Source organism: Cheilinus undulatus, linkage group 24, assembly GCF_018320785.1.
Source record: "Cheilinus undulatus linkage group 24, ASM1832078v1, whole genome shotgun sequence".
In the NCBI taxonomy this organism is placed as follows: domain Eukaryota; kingdom Metazoa; phylum Chordata; class Actinopteri; order Labriformes; family Labridae; genus Cheilinus; species Cheilinus undulatus.
This window is the reverse complement of record NC_054888.1, coordinates 15,694,068-15,714,933: the sequence shown is the minus strand read 5'-3', so window position 1 is coordinate 15,714,933 and position 20,866 is coordinate 15,694,068. Positions and strand designations below refer to the sequence as shown.

Below are 20,866 nucleotides of genomic sequence, written 5' to 3'. Positions count from 1 at the left end.
CGAGTAGTATTTTTTGCCTTGACTTAATTCCGTTCATATTTTTGTATTGGTTATGCATCTATATTAAACAAAATAAGATCTATAAGCTAAAATTTTTATAAGAATGCCAGTAAAGTCTGTGTTGCACATTTTCCTCAACTATGACCACTATATTCAAGATTATGTTTTAAAGTTTGAAATCAAGTCAAACACAAAAAACAGAAACCACAGCACATATACTGAATCAATCTTTATTTATATTAAATTAAAAATATACTTTTGACAGATTCATGTAACAAACATGAGGAACGGTATTTCTATGATATAAAGCTTTGGGTATGGTTTCAAATAACTCAGACATAAGAGGGGGGAAGCTAACGGAAGTCAAGGGGAGATACTTGGGGACGTCTTCTCTCCATTATGCCTCCTCTAAAAGCATGCAAAATAAACTGGAAATGAACCCATAAAGAGAGGTTGTATTGTAAAGGCTGTGCTCTGCCTTTCAGGGAAGAGGTGGAGGTCAGACTTGGCTCAGTTAGATTTTCCAGTAGAAAGTTAGCAGAGAAGAGAATCCCAGTTTAATCCGGGTTGGTTGGCAGCACTGGTGTCAGTTCTATTGGAAAACAGAAAAAAGAAGTTTGGTGTTCCCATTAATGAAGGATAAATGAGATATGAAAGGTAAAGAGGAGAGGAGACAGACGTACTGGGTGAATTGAACAACCCCTTTCGCCACTTTTCACCATTCGTCACTTTAACAGTGTTCACCTAGACCTAAATGTTACATGAGGACAGCCACGAATCTCTGGAAAAAGGGGCCACTGAACAGAGTTTCCACGTGAGAAAAGGGTTCAACAAGCACTTTTGAAATCAAAGTCCCATTAGTCAAAAAGGTACACTTACATAAAGCAAATATGTACGCCTCTTTTTGTACAAGTTGGTATAAGCAGGAGAAAACAGCAGTAGGAGAGAAGACCATATAAATTCAAAGCATCGCCTCCTTATTTACAAATTCGCCACTTTCGGCCGTCTCAGTGCTTTTATAAAAATACTATTCACATTTGTTGTTGAAGTGTGTTAGATAAGTTTTGGAGGGAAACCCCACAGATTCTGTACATTTATACTGATTTCGATAATTTAAAACACAACAATGATGAATGTATGACCCCTGTTTGTGTAAGCAATGATTTGTGCAATTTAGCTAAACAACAAAAAATTTGCATGTTAAATATTTGCAGAAACAAACACAATAGTGGTAAAATCATATCGATTCAAGTCTTTTTCCTTGAAGAAAAACATCCTTAATAATATGGAGAAAACAAAACTCAATAATATAAGGTAATATACAAAAAGAGTTCAGAAATAAGAGTTCCAAGTTTGTGCTACTGAATTCAGTAAAATCAGAATAATCAGCTTATTTCCTCCCACACTGCCCACTTTCCTGGTAAGATATTTGAATACAGTGTCTTTAATGAAGAAATACAAAGATGGAGGGCAGTGAAACACTCACTTGGGTACCATGCAAGGTGAAATTGAGCTATACATTAGACTACACCGCAGCCTACATGGGAAATTATGACTGAGGATGACAAATTGACTTCAGTACAACACGGCTACATGCCTCTGCACCTTGGCTCGGACCAAAACATTAAAAAGGTATGTTGTCATGATTGTGTTGTTGAATTGCCTTTGACCACATTCACATGGCAGCCATTCTCCTTTGATGCGAGATAAGGGACTGAAATGGTATTGCTATAATAACTATTTAAAATGGGAAGTTATTATTATTTAAATTATTTCTAGATTAAACACTAAAATGAACATTAAAAAGTAAAAATCCAAATGTTAAAGTTAAAACAACACATTTGAATAGTCACCAACAGAGAACAGCAATTCAGCTAGATTGGCGTTAGCTTAAGGTGACTGAATGCCAACACTAGTTTCTGAAAATGTTAAATGACAGAAAAAAGGCATTAAGTGACTAAACATTGTTAAAAAAAAAAAAAAGGGGGTGCCAAATATTCTAGCGGTGATGCTAGCACTGTTTACAAATGCTATTGCTGTCAAAACTGGCTGCTCAGGCATGACTCGCAACAACACACCATTATGTACTCTCTCTTCCTGGTTTTTGGCTTTATCTAATTGCCTACTTAACAATAAGAACCCCAAAATAACATGTATTAAATCTGAAAACTCACTATTGTTCATTAAAATGGCTGAATTTTCAAATTAGCTTTTTTTCCTGATGGTGGCTAAGGGATTACCAAATTCAATGCTATCCTGTTAGCTTGACATTTTCCCCGGCTAAACGGTGATATTAGTAGCTTTTATCAATAATTTAAGGAAACTGAAATGGATATCAGGCTATATCACAAGTTAATACCACATATCTAAAAATGAGCAAATCTGAGTGTTTTTTAAATAACTATCTAATATTACTGTTAGCTGAAGCAGATTGATGCTAACATCACCTTTTAAAATGCTTTGGGATACAAGAGAAAAGGCATAAACAGACTAAATACTGTAAAAACAGCTTTGATAACCTGTTGGTTATGTTAGCTCTTTCTTTCTAGCATTACTCTTTGCCAGAGTTTTAAAATACAGTAAAAAAGGTGCAACATTTGATAATCAATTAGCTATTCACTGACAACAGCTAATGTTCACATTCCCCCATTCCTTGCTAGTACTGGCTAAGTAAGTTTAGAGTTATGCCATTGTATCATATGGTTCTGTCATTTAGCTAGTTAGTGCTTAGACACTTCTAGTGAGAGACAGTATTAGCCATGGAAATGGCTCAGTTTTAATATTAGCTTTTGTCTAATGGTAGCTTATGGACAACAAAATGCAACACTGTCATGCTATGTTGAATATCTTACAGGCTAAGTGGTGTTTTCAGTTCATTATTCAAAAAAAGAAGAAAATTCAAACGGATTTCCAGTCCACATTTCAAGTTAGAACCAAAAAAGTTGCTATATTGTTAAAAAGCAGCAAATTTAAGCGTTCGTTACTTCCTATCTAGTGTTACTGTTAGCTAGAAAGTGTATTACTACTTACATTACCATTTGAAAATGCCATAAGTTACAATAGAAATGGCATAAAAAGACTAAATACTGTAAAAAATAACAGTCAGTTTGTTAGCCATGTTAGCATTCTTCACTTTCTTTGTAGCACTGACCTTGGCGAGGTTTTCACAATATACCTTTAGGTGATTTTAACAAACAGTAGAAAAGATCAAACCAAACTGGATTTAAAAAATAACATCTATTGAAAACCAAGTAGTTATTAGCCAACAACAGCTAATGTTTACATTCCCCCATTCCTTGCTAGAACTAGCTGGTACGTTTACAGTTATGCTATTGTACTATCTAGCACTGTCATTAAGCTAGTTAGCACTTATACACTATGTAGCCAACAATGATATTAGCAATGGAAATGTCTGAGTTTGAAGACTAGCCTTTTTCTAACAGTAGCTTTTGGACTACCAAATTCAATGCTATCCTGTTAGCTTGAAATTTTTACTGGCCACATTGTGTTTTCAGTTTTTAATTAAAAAAAAAAAAATTCCAATGGATGTCTGCCTATGCTTCAAATTACAAACAAAATTGAAAACCCATTAGCTGTTAAAAACAACACATTTTAGCGGTCATTATTTTCTATCCAATATTACCGTTAGCTAGAAGGCAGTTTAATGCTAATACCTATTGAAAATGTCATAGCTTACAATAGAAATGCATAAACAGACTAAATACTGTAATGTCATGAACTTTGATAACTTTTTGGCCATGTTAGCATCTTCACTTTCTTTGTAGCTAAGTGTTTACCTTGCCAAAACGTTTGTACAACAATGTCTTATAGTAATGTTAGCATTTTAGTTGTTACCAGTTATGCACATTACCCTTTGGAAGTTTTTAACATACCATAGAAAAGGCAGAACCAAATTAAAAATAATGAACATCTCTTTGATAACTAATTAGCTAATAACAGACAATGGCTAATGTTTGCATTTTGCTACCTTTTGCAAGTACTAGCTTGCTATCTGGCTTTACAACACTGTCATCAAGCAATGCTAGCATTTAGACATCTCCTTGCTAACAATGATATTGGCCATGGAAAGGACTGATATTCAACGATAGCCTATGGGTTATTAAAAATAATGCTAACATGTTAGCTTGAAATTCTCATTAGATGCAGTGTTTTCTATTGCTTCTAAATGGTTAAATGGTCTCATTCCTTTAAAACATAGTACTTAATACCTGAAGACACAGCCTAACAAAGTTAGCATGACATAAGAAAAAATGGCCACCATGTGAGAATGGTAAAGTAGCTGTAATTAGTGTTTAGGGTTGAGATAGTTAGCAGCACAGGCTAACAACAAGACCATTAGCATAGGGGTTAAATCATCAATTTTACCTGAAATAAAACAGTTTGTAGCTCATCCTTGGAGTTCAACAAGGCTTTTGTGTGACAAAAACACCACATTTTTGGTCATTTATCCTCATCATTGCTTTAGTTTCAGTCAAATGTATATTTTATCCTGGGTCTGCAGTCTAAATCAGACCAAATAAGAGGGTAACTGAGGCATGTGTGTTTCTTTTCGCTTCATCGCACTTTCTGTTTTTTTGTCTCGAAACCCAGATTTGGCAGCGGCTTCCATCACTCTGTATAAACAAGCTCAAGCACACCATAAATATTTCACATTGATATTAAATGCTGTCTCCATTTCATTGAATTAGAGCTCCAAACGGGATTACAAAATACTCGTTCATCAAATAATCATGATATCATCAAAGCAGCGTTATAAATACTGTCGAAAGCAAACACAAAACTTGGAAGCAGGGACATTCTTCAAGCTGGTCAGTACCGCTTAAAAACTGTCGACTTGGTGAACTGGCTGCTGTACCTTCGTTTGATTTCTGGGGAAAGACTTTATCTTTCTGAAGTGGTAAATGAGCAAATAAACAAGTTCAATATTTCAGTAACGAGGGTGGAAATCCTTTTCTTTCTACCCACGAGTTTGATCAAAGTGCTCCATGGGGAAAATGTGCAGCTTTGCATGCACTCACAGGATCACTCACGCACACACACACACATTAAAATACACAAAATAAACATCCTACACATGAAAACAGCTGGGACAAGGCTTTGCTCATGCCGCAGCATGATGAAAAAGCTTTTAAGAAACAATGACTACACAGTAATGTTAATGATACATGCATTATGACTGGGAAAACTCACTAGAGGTTCAGGAACTACAAGATACTGACTGAACTATGAAACTATTCTAAGGGAATATTGCACAACAACCTCTGAGGCAAACCATAGCTTACCGACTTGGTGTTTTCCCACACACAGTTCTTATGAATCGGTATGGCTTGGCGGAAGAAATAATGGCTGTAACACCAGCGCTTATAGCAGCATTGACTGGCAGATTGCCTGCAGAGGCATCAGTTGTGTACTCTATTTACACGGGAGTAAAAGGGCAAAAACAAGTCGAAGTAAAAAGCATACTTCTGAAGAGGCTTAAAAGACTCAAAGATGAGGGATACTGAGAACAGGCCACAGCCAACCAAGTACTATCAGTGCCTTTGTATCACCTAAAGGAGTTTGAAAATACTGGACAGAGCAACTTTAACCAGACATTTCCATGGAAAACAAACAAAACACAAAATCAGTGTGCACTTCACCAATTCAGAGCTTGCCTAGTAGAATTATCTTAAACTTACTACTAATGAGACCGATCAGATTCTCACGTCTTCTCGATTAGGTCCTTCAAAATTTCAAGACATTCATTCATAAACCTGAACCAAAAAGGGCACTTTTAAGTTTATCCTTAGCTTTTATGTCAGTCAGAAATGGCCTAGAGTTTTTGTGTGGTTATTGATCTAAGCTTAGGAATGTACAAGATGATTTCAGCCCCGATTTGTACCCGCAAATGATCAGAAAGGTGTGGCATGGCTCAAGGCTTGTCCCAACCAATTCGCTGTCCAAATAATCCTTTAAGTTGTGGTATTACTGCTCTCAGTTGAGTCAGAACCTTTCCAATCCGAAATCTTAAATATCAAGCCTTTAATTGATATTTAATACCTGAAACAGCCGATGAAAACAGTTAACCTGGGAAGCATCACCAACTGGATGTTGCATAGTCCATTTCAGACTGGTTGTGTGTTTGCTGTGTGATTTCTGTGGCGTGCTATGGCTCCCAATCTCCTTACAAGGGGCTTGATTAATTGGATAACTGAGCCAGGAAAACTCAGACAATGAGGCAAGTTTCTCTGCATAAATGCGAACCACACCAACCACTTTGAAAAGCACAATGCTGGAAGCGTAACCCTACTGTGATGATCCCCCCTGTAACCTGAATTACCAATGCTAATATACATTTCTACTAAACCAGGTAAACGTAGCATTTCTTTTATCATTTTCCTGTCTATTTTGGCTAAGAGACAAGTGGAGCTTGGGGGAAGCCCTCTATTCTCTAGATCAGTAGTTTTTAACTGGCTGAACCTCAAGACCCATCAATCAGAAACTACAACTACGAAGTGGTAAAGTATGGACCTTGGATAGTACAAAACATGACAAATAAACAAGACAGGACAAAACAACCCAGCCAGCATGTCCATATAGTACCCAAATGGGTCATATGCAGACTGTAAATACAGGCCCCATGTGGGTTTGTCTACGGGTTCCATGGTGGCCCCAACTGTAATTGCCCATGTGGACTTTTATTTGAGATGGAGCCTATTTTGGTCTCAAACAGGTTGAAAGACTAAGGGGGCACGGACTGAGGTGAGGCCATGGAACCTGCCACTGAGGACCCATATACATACAACCCATATGGGGCCCACATGGGCCTACTGGCTGAGAATAGAGTTTTTCTCTAACAACTCTGACTGCCACCCTCACAGATGATTCATCCGAGACACCGTGTATCTCATAAAGGAAGTGCCATAATTTGCCGGTACAACGTATTTCCATGTTTGGCAAACATAACTATGTAAATAATGTCTCTACATAGCTTACATAGCTGCTTTGTGAGCTTAGCTTTAGCTACACTAACAATTTAGCTCTGTTATCTATGGCTAAGTTAGCTTAAGCAATGTGAGCTTTGGCAAATGTGGCTAAAGCTAATTTAGCACATAAATGATGTAGATATGTAGCATACTTTGTATGCTATGTGAGCTTAGCTTTTGCTATGTTAGATACAGTAATTACATAGCTCCATATATGTAGCATATGCAGTTGAGCTTTGTTAGCAACACTTGCTGCATTAGAGTGCTTTCATGTAGACCAAGCTTTTTTCTGTATTCAGACTGTTTACTCAGCTTTATTTAACGTTTTGCATCAGAGTTTGCAGGTCAGGTTTTTAACTTTTAACTCTTCGTATCCCAACTCTTACCCTAACTCTTAATGGAAGTTTAATCTAACTTTATTTGGAGTGTTTTAGTGTGTATTTACGTTCTGAGATAGATGGTGTCTCAGAACAGAAGACCGATGAGAGTGGCCTTCAGAGATGAACGGTCTGCAGCCAGGCACAATTTTTTTTCCCAGGAATTCCTGCACAACTTACTGAAAAGGACAATGTGACCAACTTTTGGGTCCTGACCCACCATCTGAGAACCACTTAGTCCAAATTCTTGCCTCATGAGATGCACATATGGGGCGCTAATGCAGGGAGTCTGCAAGCCCTGTCTCAATAACATGCATGCCGAAATGAAAATCAGCTGTCTAACGCAGCTGTCATGCAACCAGTCTGAAATGGCCATCACAAGAGGTTCTGTGTTACACCCAATTTGAAAATCAGATAAGATTTGAAAGTCATCTAGTGTTTACCCATACTTAGACAACGCGGTCAAAAGTAGCTTGACTAAGGCCCCGTTTACACGACAGCGTTTTGCTTTGTTTTCTGTTTTTGTTTCCAAAAAGTTCCACGTTCAGGCGGCAACATTTTCAAAATGAGACTGTTCACACGAGACTGCAGGAAACACCAAAAACGATGTAGTATACATGCCAGGCCAGTAGATGGCGGTGTGATTTTACAATGTCCAATATTGCCTTCGGGCTGCCCTTCGACGGCGTATGGGTCAAGTCAGAATATCCAACTGATGGTGAAGTAAATCAACACTTTGTTGGAGAAGTACAGTTAAATTCAAAAGAGAGAGGAGCACAGTACACTGGCGTTGGGCATCTTTGTTTTGTTTTTTGGCTTCCCATCTGCGCATGCGTTATAAGACTACTCCGTGCATGGATATTTACTGCAGCCGCAATGCGCATGTCTGTTTTCAGAAAGTGCCGGTTTCCCTGTTTACACGGAGATGGGGGCCTTTTGAAAAACTTCCACTCTGGAGCCCTTTTCCAAAAAGTTCCGTTTTCAGGCACTAAAACGCTGTTGCAGTGTAGACGGACAGCCAAAATGCTACAGATCTTTTGCGTTTTCACTCGAAAACGTTGTCGTGTAAACGGGGCCTAACCTGCGACTAAAATCGCCACTCCACTTGAAGTATACACATATTTACTACTATTTAAGTGTATGGGTCAAGAGAAGTCTATCAGATAACACTGAAACAGATCAGCTCAGAAGCTGTGTGGAGGTAACACAATTCAGCAAAGGATTCACTCAAATTTGACTTCCTGCGTGTCAAGAGATCCTTCATGAGGCCTCCACATTCCAACTTTTTCAGCAAAACAATGAACAAGAGCCTCAAAACCTCCAAAAGATCTAATACTGTTTGGTGCTTTTATGCGGTGGAACCACCATCTTTAGAAATGCGTGACTACAGCCGTATAGCACAATGTTCACAGTCCATCTACTGACGAGTATAGTAACCCTGGCTTGCTTATATGCCAATACACAAAATCCTTCCATCCACACTAAACCAGACACACATACACAAAGAAAGCAGTCTTTTTCTGTGCTCTGCTGGTGCTGCCTCGCTCATTCCTTGCGGTCTTCATTAAGCAGCCTGCATGAACTTTCGATCCCCTCTCTGTAGATTTTCTCTTTCTCTATTTCCTTCTTTTATCACTATCCATCTTTATGATCAACATTTTTAGTTTGGCTGCTTCATGGATGGCCTTATCAAACTATTTAGCAGATCCAGCAGTTTCTCTAACCAGCCTTGCACACCCTTTGCTCATGCCTCAAGATCCGAAGGGAAAACCAGTGTATAAAACTTCATATTTTCAGCAATGCAACCAGTGTTTATAGAGTTGTTTACAGTGTGTTATTCCCTTGTTACCTTTGGGTTGGAAAGACTTGCTATTGACCAGATTTTTTAAATAAGACAGCAGTCAAGCAAGAAACAGAAAACAGCAGATGCCTTGTGTTTTTTAGGCAAGTTATAAAAGTCCATGGTTTGACTACAAATGTGACAGGAGGGGTCATTGTAGTTTTGGCCGTCACAGTATCACAGTTACAGTAGAAAGATGAGATGAATTTCACATATTTAATGGAAAATTTGTGAAGGTACGGTATATCCCGTACACTAAAAGATTGAATGATTGATCAGCTTTCAGTGCTCCAACTTTAATGTTTCTGGAAGTCACTCTCTCGACTAAACCTTTCAGTCTTTTTTCCTCCATATTTCGCCTTTTTCAACAAGGTCATTCACAAAACATCTTGACATCTAACAGAGTGTACTTGCTCCATCTGTTTGCTTATTTCAGAAGCCCCTCTGAAGAGAAATGTTCATCCCCCGACCTGGAAAAGAAGAATAATAAAACATTTTGTTCCTCTCGTGAAACTGACACCGCAGTGACTGGCAGTGAGTTCAGGCCCTCGAAGTTGAATCCATCTTATTTGACGCCCATTGTGGTTTCCTTTGATGGGACGACACGGTATGTCCTTGGCTGTGTGACTATTACATCGCCAAAAAACTTCCATAACCTTCACATCCTCAGTGGCATGGAGCGCAGTCTCTATCTACAGAACAGAAAATGGACTGGATTGGATGTAGTGAAGGTTGGAGAGTCTGAGTTGGGTCTGCTTGGTTCGGTTCGGTCCACTTCCTCCGGATGTTGCTACACTCTACAGTAGATGGCGTGTTATTTGGAAAGAATTAGGGATGGGCTCTTGTTGAGGCCTTTCCCTTTTGTGTGGAACAGTGGAACCGGAGAGGAATTCAGGATTGCTGGAGGCTAGAGTCAAATAGAGGAAAGTTCGGCAAATGGGCACGATCTAGACCACAGTGTTCCGCTGCCGGTAGGGTGGAGGCGGCAAGACGGTACCAGATTTCAAGGAAAACTCTGACATGTATTCGGGGTTTTCAGCTACAGACGGCCGTATATGTCCGTTCTGCTTATAGAAGAGCTTGGCATTGGTGGAACCACCTTGGGCGCCATCAGGGAGTGCCTGGTTTGACGGTTTAGGAGGCAAGCTGTGCTGCCAGTACTCTGGATTGTCAAAGGTCACCTTCAGCTTCTTCCCAGGGGCTTTACCTGATGTTAATCCTCCGTGCTTCAGCAAACTGGCAGGGTGAGCTGTGGTTAAGCTCTGGTAAGCTGGCAGGCTGCCATGCCCAATGGTTGCTGAAGTCGACAGGGTGCCCGACTGGCACACCTGGGTTTGGGCAGAAGTTCCTGTTTGGCTCAGGATGGCAGCGGCACCACCTGGATTGCCAGGTTGTCCTGCAGGTTTGAGGGTATGGTGGGTGTGGAGGATGTGGGTTGGTGGGCCGTGGAGGCAAGCAATGCCAGATGGAGAAGGCTGAGCCGAGGGGAGGGGGTAGTGGGGCAGGCTGGTCTGGATGGTAAGTGGGAGGTGGGAACCTGAAGTTGTGGCTGAGATGGAAGAAGGAGGCTGGGTGGGGAGTGGCAGACCATTTCTCCTCAGGGCTTCTAGGCCCAACTCAGCGGGGTTGTGGAAGGTATTGAGGTAGAGGGGCTCGTTGATGTACTCATCCTCTCCTTTTGGCTGGCTGTTTGGTGTGCTGTGGTAGCCCGGGTTATCCAAGGCATGGATTTCACCATTCTTACGTCTTGATACGAAAGGGTTTTCCTCAATGGGGTTCAGGTATTCTGTAGGAAGGAAAGGAAAAAGGAAAGGAAGAAAAAAGAGAAAAGGAGTTTGAGAGAATACGATCAACAGAGCAATAGAAAATAAATCAAGAGAGTAGAAAACAAAAGAAATGGTAATTGTGAGAGCTTGAGAGAAAGATAACTCTGTAATAAGGAGATAAGATGGAGATGATAATGGTGATAATGGGCGCCACTCAGGACCAGACGGGCAACTTGCCAGTGGTTCCTTGGCAATGGAAACTCCATCTGCCGGAGTTGAAAATGCCAGCAAATGACCCCTCTTCACTGCTTCCAAGCGTGATAATAGTGGGGTGCGAAACCTATTGATTTTGCCCACTCTTCCGCTCCTTGACATTGCATCAGATGCATTTTGCTGCAGGCTTTGTTATATTTTGAGCTGCTCGAAAATCAAAGACGGCAGTGCGAGAGCAGGGCCGATGGACTGAATTATGATCAAAGGCAAAACATGACTCTGTAGTAGCTGACATGCACCGTTGATGGGAACTGGGTAGGAATTTTAATCGATAGAATGAAATGAAATGAAATGTACAGGCAGAATATACTACAAAAGATCAGATTTACTGTCTGAGTGACTAAAGAGATGACAGGATAGAGAAAAGGTAGAATGGGCAAGCTTTCTTGGATGCTTAACTCTCAAATTGTGTGAGTGCCTCATGATTTGCTGGTACAACTTCTCTTCCCATGGCAACTTATTTTTTTACAGATTGGTAAGGAATAAGAAAAATTAGGTACCTGAGGAGCTTTTGTCCTTCATGGGTGTCATGTATCCATCCTCATCAGTGTCCCCTCTGGACGCCCTGTCTCCAAGGAAGATGGTGGGGTCGGCGCTGTACCTCTGGCCCCCGCTGTCCTCTCCCCCGGCCTGGCTCATGCTCTTCTTATGTAAGCTCCCATTACAGCGCTGGTCATCCAGGGCCGGGAGGGGTCCACCAGTAGCTTCCTGGTTTGAGCAGGCTTGGGCACTTGACCCAGAGCCCTCTGCGGGGTTTGGACCACCGTCTCGGTAGCCAAACTGGTTCTGCAAAGAAAGACACAGCATTAATTGGTAAAGAGACCCTGGTAAATCAGTCAGTGGTAAGATAACTTTGAGCATTTTTGAATAGATTTGTGATTATTCATTTCTGTATGCTTTTTGTGACTCCAGCATTAACAACAGACATTAGTATGATGTGAGGCGTGATTTGAACCTGGTCTAGCCTCTATACATTGGGCATGTGGACATTACCTAGGCTGACAATGCCCTATGAATTTGTACCTTTTTCTTTTGCAAAGCACTAAAAATCAAGGATTAACCACTTGAAACAGCCACTATCAGACAAGATTTGGTATGAATGTAAAACAATGACCTTCAAATAGCCCTTTGAGCTTGTAGATTGATTTTCTTCTGTCTTAACCACTTTGGAAACTTGGATGTCTGTTTAGTAAGACACTTTCAGCTATTTCTGACAGAACAGCATAGTTTAAGAATCCAAAGTAAAGATGTCCATAGTTCAACAAGCACACATTGTGTGGATGCCAAAAATAATAAAGTTTGAGTCAGTTTAAGCCCGTTTTACGCCACCTGCGGCGAAGGAAGTGAGACTTTTAACCTGTGCAGCTGCCCGTTGAAGGTAGAATTCTCCAACAAAGTTCTACCGGTGTAGTCATCAGCCCCAAGGGACTGTGAGGGGCAGCCAGGCATTGCTGCAATTCAAACACCTGAACCTCAAAAAGAACAAAAAAACCCCACAAGAAAATACAAAACATGACATGCGAAGCAGAGGGCTTCTTGTGGTACTGTGTTAGGTTGCCTTGGGCTATTTAACCCAGGCCCACTCCTCTGCACTCTTGCCAACTTGGAGCGCTGCAGCCGCAATTACAGGAAGCAGAGCTACAAAACACGACTGGAGAAAAAAAAAGGAGAAACATCCTTGGGTTATATCCGTCCACCTACTCGCTCTGTCGTCGATCCATTGCAATCAACTTCCCCCTCCTCTAAACTTCTCTGTTTATCCCGTCTTCAAAGGCGGTCATTATCCGCTTTCTGTTTCAAGTATGAGCTTCAGAGCAAATCCTGATTAGATAACCGTCTAGATTGGACTGTGTTGGTGGTGGCGCAACCTGAATGACTAACTTCCCCTGGCAAAGTCAGTCAGTTAATAGGTCTTACAATGATTTCTTCCCCCCCGTCTGGGCATGAAGGGACTTTTGACTGCATAATCAAAAGATTTCAATCCGTGATAGGGGTGTTGACCTTGGACACCCAGGAAACTGGGTGGATTACTGTGTGTGCTTGTGCTACTTGTGTGTTCATCAGGGAAAAAGAGCCTCCAGCAAATGACTAGGTCATGGGGGTAAAGGAGCCGAAGATGCTGAGCTGTGGGGTAGCAGCACGTGGCATATGCGACAAAGCAAACAGCCGGGCCTGCACTCATTGTCTATTGGTAAACGACTCTGGCATTTTAAAAGTGCTTGTTATTTGCTTATGGCGCTCTGAGTAATGAAACCTGGGGCCTGGGGAGCTAGCGCATAAAGAGCCCAGGTTTAAGCCACATACGCTGGGAAGGAAATGATGGAGGTGAGCCATTAACAGACCAAAATCATTGGTGTATAGGAAGTTCTTAACCACCTTGGGCACTTATAGAGGACAGTGAGTCGGGCACTAAAGGGAGAAGACAATTTATATTTAAAAGCTGAAGTCAAACAATTGGACTTGGAAGGGTGTTTTTAAGATGAGGTGGTGCATGACTTTATTGAAATTTTCACTTAAGTTTTGATCTTAAAATCTTGTTTGGACTTACGTATGCGACTGGTGTCCATAAAATATACTTATGATGTCTGATGTCAAGGGTCCCCCAACCAACACTTAAAAGTTGTTGTTACTCTAGTTTTAAAAATTCTTTAAAATGATTTTGTATTATTGAAATATGCAAAGTTTGAAATAACAGTAGGAAAGATACACGTGCAGGTTCTCTTTCTAGTGAACTGAAGAAGTCATTTGGAAGAAGCATCTTCTAGACCCTCAATCAAGGCACTCTCCCTCATTGCATTTGCTGTTCTGGTATCAGTTCTTCTTCATATTCATTTTTTATTGTTCTTCAAAACATGCGAAATCTGCAATGAAAGTAGGAAACCTCCCTAAGAGGGCCCCAACTAATGACACTGACTCTCACTGCACTGCTAAGTTTTGATTGCTGTTTTTTTATTGTTAATACTGTTTTCTTATCCTTCAAATTGGGCAAAATTTGCAATGACAGTAGGGACCCCCCTTATGAGGGCCCCATCTAACTACACTTGCTCTTGCCCTGCCAAGTTTTTGCTGTTCTGGTTTCAGTTCTTCTTCATATTCATTTGTCATTGCTCTTAAAAATGTGAAAAATCTGCAATGACAGTAGGAAACCTCCCAAAGAGGGCCTCAACGGATGACACTGACTCTTATTGCACTACTAACCCTGAATTTCCATGTACAGCATGCGCGCCGCGCACTGAAGCGCCGCGGGTTTGCTCCGACCGAAGGCAAGCGACCTCGCCCACTGGAAGCAAGTCTAGAGCACCGCGCTGCGGTGCGCAGCCCTGATCATCAGGAAGAGATCACGGGAGAACTGCGAGTTCACGCAGGAATAGCATGTCAACAGCGGACTATTTTACCTTTTGGGGTTAATTTATCATCCTTTCGAGTATAAGTCCATGATATTATTGCTTCCTCAATTGAGTGAGTACATTAGGAAGTTAAAAGGTTCATGTTTGCTTAAAGGATCTGTGGTTTTATGCAAAATTCTTTGGCTAAATATCCCCAAAACTTAACTGTTCCTCGTCAAAGGTGCCACTGTAGTTCTGTGACCCACTGACCTTTGCTCTCACTGCAGGGTGAGACGTAATGTTGATATAGTGATGATTTGCAGTCGGGAGTCCGTGCATTGTGTTTTATTTTGAAAGAACTGGATGTTCTACTCTTGTAACTTCCATGGTTGGTGCTTTCTGAACGACGGTGAATTTACGAGCTTTGGCAGCGGCCAGCGCCGAAATAGACCTGCAGCATATTTGAAACGAAGCGGAGCGGAGTGGCGCTCCAGGCACGTGCTGCTGCCGGTCTGAAGCGCTGGCTATGGAAATGCTCTGATAGACTAGAGAGGGAGCGAAGTGCTCTGCAGTTTTATTCACCAGCGTTCCGCAGTGCACCGCGGCACACATGCTGTATATGGAAATTCGGGGTAAGTTTTGGTTGTTTTGTTTTTTATTGTTACTCATATTTTTTTGTTCTTCAAATTGGGCAAAATTTGCAATGACAGCAGGAACCCCCCTTATAAGGGCCCCATCTAACTACACTTGCTCTTACCCTGCTAAGGTTTTGCTGTTCTGGTATCAGTTCTTCTTCATATTCATTTGTCATTGCTCTTTAAAATGTGCAAAATCTGCAAAAACAGTAGGAAACCTCCCAAAGAGGGCTTCAGCTGATGACACTAACTCTCATTGTACTGCTAAGTTTGGTTGGTCTGGCGTTTATTGTTGCTCATAAACTTTTTTTTCTTCAAATTGTGCAAAATTTGCAATGACAGTAGGAACCCCCTTATGAGGGCCTCATCCAATTACACTTGCTCTTGCCCTGCTAAGTTTTCATTATTTTCAGATTTATAGTTTGAAAATAATACAAATGTGAACTTACAAGAAAAAAAAAAATCACATTTTGCAAATGCTTTTGCTAATATTGGTTCTGTTTCTAAGAATAATTGTATGAAATTCTGGTTGGACGGGAAAACAGACTCTACATTAGTTAATTTTACTGCAGTAATTCATAGAAAATGCAGAGTTATGCATGTTTATGCATGCTTTATGAATGTTCTTACTCTGTTGGAGTCAACTCGAGGCCTGGTTGTGTATGACGGAGGAGCCATGTTGAACCCCCTTGGCACCAAGTACTCATCAGCATCCATCAAGTCATTCAGGTCCTCTTCATCCAGCAGACTCTGGAAGAACTTGCTGTCGTTGGGGCTCGGAAGCTTCATGCGGTCATCCCCCTTAACCATTACAAACAAAAATATGCAAGTTATACTCGAATCAACACAAAAAATCTTTTTAAAAAATCATGTTTTTACTTTCTAAAACTACTCGTTCAGTAAGGAGAAGGTTGCAAAGAAAAGCCTCATTATGAAGTGCTCTGGCTGAGAGACTGTTAGGCGAATGTACCTGGATGACCAGGTATCTCTGCGGGTCACGAGCCATCCTGCAGAACTCAGCAGCTAGCTCCTTGAACTTCGGCCTACTGTCTGCGTCAATCATCCAGCCTGTGGGTAGAAAGGGAGAGAAAGGAAACAAAGAAAGATTGATTGCGGGTGCCTTTGCTTGGCAAGAAGGGATTTTGAAACTAGTGTTTTTTTTTTTTTAAATGCTAAAATTCAAGTGAAGCTGAAACTTTGTCATCTCCTTGGTTGGTTTGTTTCAATTTCTTTAAAATTTTGCAGTTGACTTTCTACTCCTGTGCGTCAAAATAAGTCCAAAAAGAGCAAGTGCTATTCTAGCTTGGCACCTTTGTGGTCTTGTCTCTTTCCCCTAAAGAATTTCCTTAAAGTTATCAATTGAATGCCAAGCCTTTGCAGTGCAAGACTTTGTGACACAACTCTATTTCCATTTGAAGGCTGCATTATATCTGCAATGTAGCTGGAGCACATCCTTCTATTTGATCAATTCATGCAAGAATTTCTATTTTAAACCACAAAATCAAACAAATGTTGGAAGGTTAAGAGACATTTGCAATCAAGATATAATTCAAAGTAATATCGCTATAAAGGATGTGCTTTAAAGGGCATCCACTGTATTACTTTAACCTTCATGTCCCAGGAACTCTAAATGAGCAAACATATTGTTAACTCTCATAAAGTTCCTTACATTCTGAGGGCTTAAGCGCTTTGCTCAAGGGCAACTCCGAGGTTGTTATTAAAGTAGAACATGGTGTTTTTTTTTCACTTTTTCTACCTAAGGCCAAGGCTGCAGTAAACACAGCAAACCCCTGCAGGTGAGGCGAGAAGCCAGGAGGTGTCTCAGCTCTGATTAGACAGTCTGAAAACTGGACTGCCTTTCAGGTTTGTACACCTATTAAATATTCTACAACAGCGGTGGTAAAAAAAAGTGTGGTCTAGGGTGGAAATATAATTATTTTACTTTGTTTTAGCGAAGAAGTGCTGATGCATTGTGTCCAAACTTCATCCACCATGACTATCAACGCCCATCCCCGTCCTTAAATCAACCCTGAACTCTTGTCTTCTCACCTGCCTGTCTTCCTGTCAGTTCATCCAATTTCCTGCTTCTAGTGCCCCCACACAAGCGTATTACCTAAATGAGGTGCAATTACTCCGGCAATCAAACTCCATTTTGCCTTTATTGGGGCGGCGCTGAGGCGGCGGGGCATACGGTGTGACGGCGCACCGAATCACAAACAACGGCTCTCAGTCAACAGGTAATTAGAATTAATGCAGCTGATCGCTGAGCACCCCTCTGGCTTCCCACGGGGGCGGCGTGACCGTCTTGACGGTTTGACTCAGCATTTGACCTCTTTCAGCTAATTCTGATAACTGCCAAGTTGAGGATGCTAGATTTTCCTGAGGTACTGATGTGTTAGGGCCTATTTCAGGGATTGCAGCGTTGCATTTTGAGCATGTTACAAAGACTTTAAACCTAAATACAGGAAAAGCAGCCATTAAATACACCAGTGGAATGAAGTAGAACAGCCGTCTCGTGGTTATATCCCTCTGTGAGGCATACTATTGCTGACAGTGAAAGTGGGTCAAGAAGAAGGTTTGAAGTGGCCTTGTACCAAAAAGTTGTGTTTAGTTTATCCTTGAGTAGAGTGGACATTTGTGCAAAGTTCAAAGAAAATTCTTGGAAGCGTTCTTGAGATATTGCATTTAAAAGCAAGGATGAACGTACAAATAACCTGTTACCTTACAAATCTCTTCAGTTTATCCTAGAGTCAGATCGGCCATAAATGCAAAGTTTGAAGAAAATCCCTCAAAGCACTCTATCACATTCACAAGTAAGGGATAAACATAAGGCTCAGTGACCTCAACCTTTGAGCTACACCCGCCAAAATAAAATGAATGTATATTGGAAAGAGAGTGGACGTTATTCCAAAGTTTCAAGAAAATCCCTCAATTCAGTCTTGAGATAGTTCTCGAGCAAGGGTCAAACATGAAACTCATTGATAACCTTTGACCTACAACCTCCAAAATCCAATCAGTTCATTCTGGACTCATTTTTTAAATGTGTGCTAGGTTTGAATAAAATCCCTCAAGGTAGTTTTGGAATGTGAGGTCTTCACACCATGGATGAACATGAGGCCCTTTATCTTTGACTTTCTAAATCAAAGCAATCTATCCTTTTGTTAGAGTAGACTATTGTGCAAAGTTTGAAGGAAATCCCACAAAAGATCCATGAGATACATTCACAAGGAAAGGATGAACATGAGGCTGAGTTGAGTAACCTTTGACTTTGACCAATAACTTTTAAAATCAAATTAGTTTGTTGTGGAGTCAGAGTAGACAGACAGTCACGAAAAAGCATCAAAATGTTCTTGCAATATCATAATTATGCCTAGGGATGAACATAGGGCCCACAGGCCATGACCTTTGACCTGTGACTATCAAAATCAAGAAAGGTAATCCTTTCTTCAGAGTAGGATTTTCTGCCAAGTTTGAGGGAAATCCATCAATGTGTTCTTGAGATATTTTGTTCACAAGTAATGATTCTGACCCTTGAACTATGACTTTATAATAAAACCAGTTTATCCTTTGGTAAAAAATAACCTGTTGAAAAAAATAGCAGAGTCCACACCTTTAGGGAGGTGTAAGGAGTGGATGCGGTGAGTAAGTACGGCCTTGGGTAGCATTCGTGTGGGTAGTTGTATTACCACGAACCCCTGGTCATGCTGGCAGATGTCCCAAGGGCCCAAAACAGCTGGCGGTTTCTGGGCATATCGCGAGGGACAGAAGAGATTCCATCGAGCTTGACTTTGGAAACACACGTCTCAACGTATGTTGAGCTCGACTCTGGCCGCCACCCCCTGTCCCCTCAAGCCTTGTGTTTGTTCCTCATCAGGAAACTTTAGCACCCTTCATGCCTAAACCTTCTTGATATTGCTATCATCGAGGCATAAAAACCTGGCCTTTATGGGAAAGATGATAAGATGATCAGTTTTATATCAGGAATATTTGAAAACCCAAACATTTCTACTTTTAGTAAAGTTAGGGAAACCCAGTTGACCCAAGTATTATGAAATTATTCTGCAGACAGATTTTACACTGCACACAAAATGTTCCCTCTTCCTCCAGGGGAGCAATAACAGAAATCAGCTGGCGCTGTTATTAGGCTAAACTGCTGCAGGGCTTTCGGTGCCGTCAAAAGCCATTGGCAACAGTGTTCCACATGGAAATAAAACAATTAGATATTATGACATTTCCATTGGAATTAACATTTCTGTCACAGGAATACGTTTTGGTATCAAGCTCCAAGCTGCATCTCATCATTCTCTTTCAAAACACATTTGGCATTTGAGGCGCCGGCTGCGGCTGTTCTCATTTGTACTAAAGTTTGAGTGCAGCAGTACATTTATAGTTTAAATTTGTGAGGTAACAGGCTGTAAATAATGAGTATTTTAAATGCCGGATGCAGTGCTTGTGTATCAGAAAACCATAAGTGCTAAGAATACTATAAAAAATGATACATGCATAAAAGAATGGCTAATAGGTCTCATCTTTGATGAAAAAGCTTGTAACACAAATCCATTTTCAGTGACACTCCATGCAGTAGAGAGAGGAGACATTTAAGATGCAAACTACATGAAGCTGCTAAACTGAAAAAGGTGAGTTTGTTTTTGAAGGTGATTAGCATTATCAAATGAGGCAGGTACAGCTAATAAGTACTAAGTTAATGCTTCTATTTGAAGCCATAACCCTGTATGATTACTCACCAGAGCGCTATGAATCAAGACACCATAATAATTATAGTTATCAATATGTTTGATTTTTGTTGTAGTCTTAATTGAGTCATAAAAGATGCATGTCAGTGTATTAATGTTGTCTAAATATTATTTTGCAAGAATGCAAGATGTTACAATACAGCATGGTGGGATACAGTACAGTATGACAGCATGATATATATAAGATACATTTCAGTGCAGAACGGTTAGATATGCTGTTATCTGGTATTACATAGTACAGTTTGTTATGGTGCGATACGGTATGATATGGTACAGACGATATGGTAAGGTACAATATGGTGCAAAATGGTAGGAAATGGTATGATATGTATGAGTACAGTATGATACAGTGTAGAACAGAATGATACGGCACAGTTCAATATAGTGCAATACCGTATGATATGGTGTAGTGTGGTTTGGTAAGGCACGGTACGGTATGGCATGATGTGGTACGATGCGGTGTAGTACAGTATGATATAGCATGGTATGACATGGTGCAATATGGTAGGAAATGGTATAACATGTATGAGTATGGTATAATACAGTGTAGTATGGAGCCATACAGAACTGTTCAATATGGTGAAATACGGTATGATACAACATGGTACAGTATGGCACGATATGGTACGATATGGTGTAGTACAGTGTAATACGGCACAGTACAATATGGTGCAATACAGTATGATAGGGTGTGGTATGGAAGGATATGGCACAGTATGATATGGCGAAATATGGTACAATACGGTGTAGTACAGTACGATACGGCACGATACAGTGTACTACGGCACAATATGGCACGGTATGATATTGTGCAATACGGTATGATTATGGCATAGTATGGTAAGATATGGCACATTATGGTGCAATATGGCATGGTAAGATATGTTGCAAATCTGGTATGATACAATG

At 40.7% G+C, this 20,866-nt stretch overlaps 1 protein-coding gene across 5 annotated transcripts in view; it reads right to left on the bottom strand.

Annotated features, from left to right (window-relative positions):
• Positions 1–214: 214 nt before the first annotated feature.
• Positions 215–20,866, bottom strand: part of LOC121506114 (receptor tyrosine-protein kinase erbB-4-like) — a 497,295-nt gene continuing 476,643 nt past the window's right edge. For 3 of the 5 annotated variants that reach the window (XM_041781682.1, XM_041781684.1, XM_041781683.1), the window contains exons 24-27: positions 16,174–16,271; positions 15,834–16,004; positions 11,743–12,028; positions 215–10,989 (exon numbers count right to left, since the gene is read on the bottom strand). In XM_041781682.1, the coding sequence (XP_041637616.1) occupies positions 10,151–10,989; positions 11,743–12,028; positions 15,834–16,004; positions 16,174–16,271 (1,394 nt within the window). In that variant the 3' untranslated portion in view covers positions 215–10,150. The remainder of the gene's footprint in view (positions 10,990–11,742; positions 12,029–15,833; positions 16,005–16,173; positions 16,272–20,866) is intronic. The other 2 variants (XR_005991613.1, XM_041781685.1) reach the window with 2 other exon arrangements.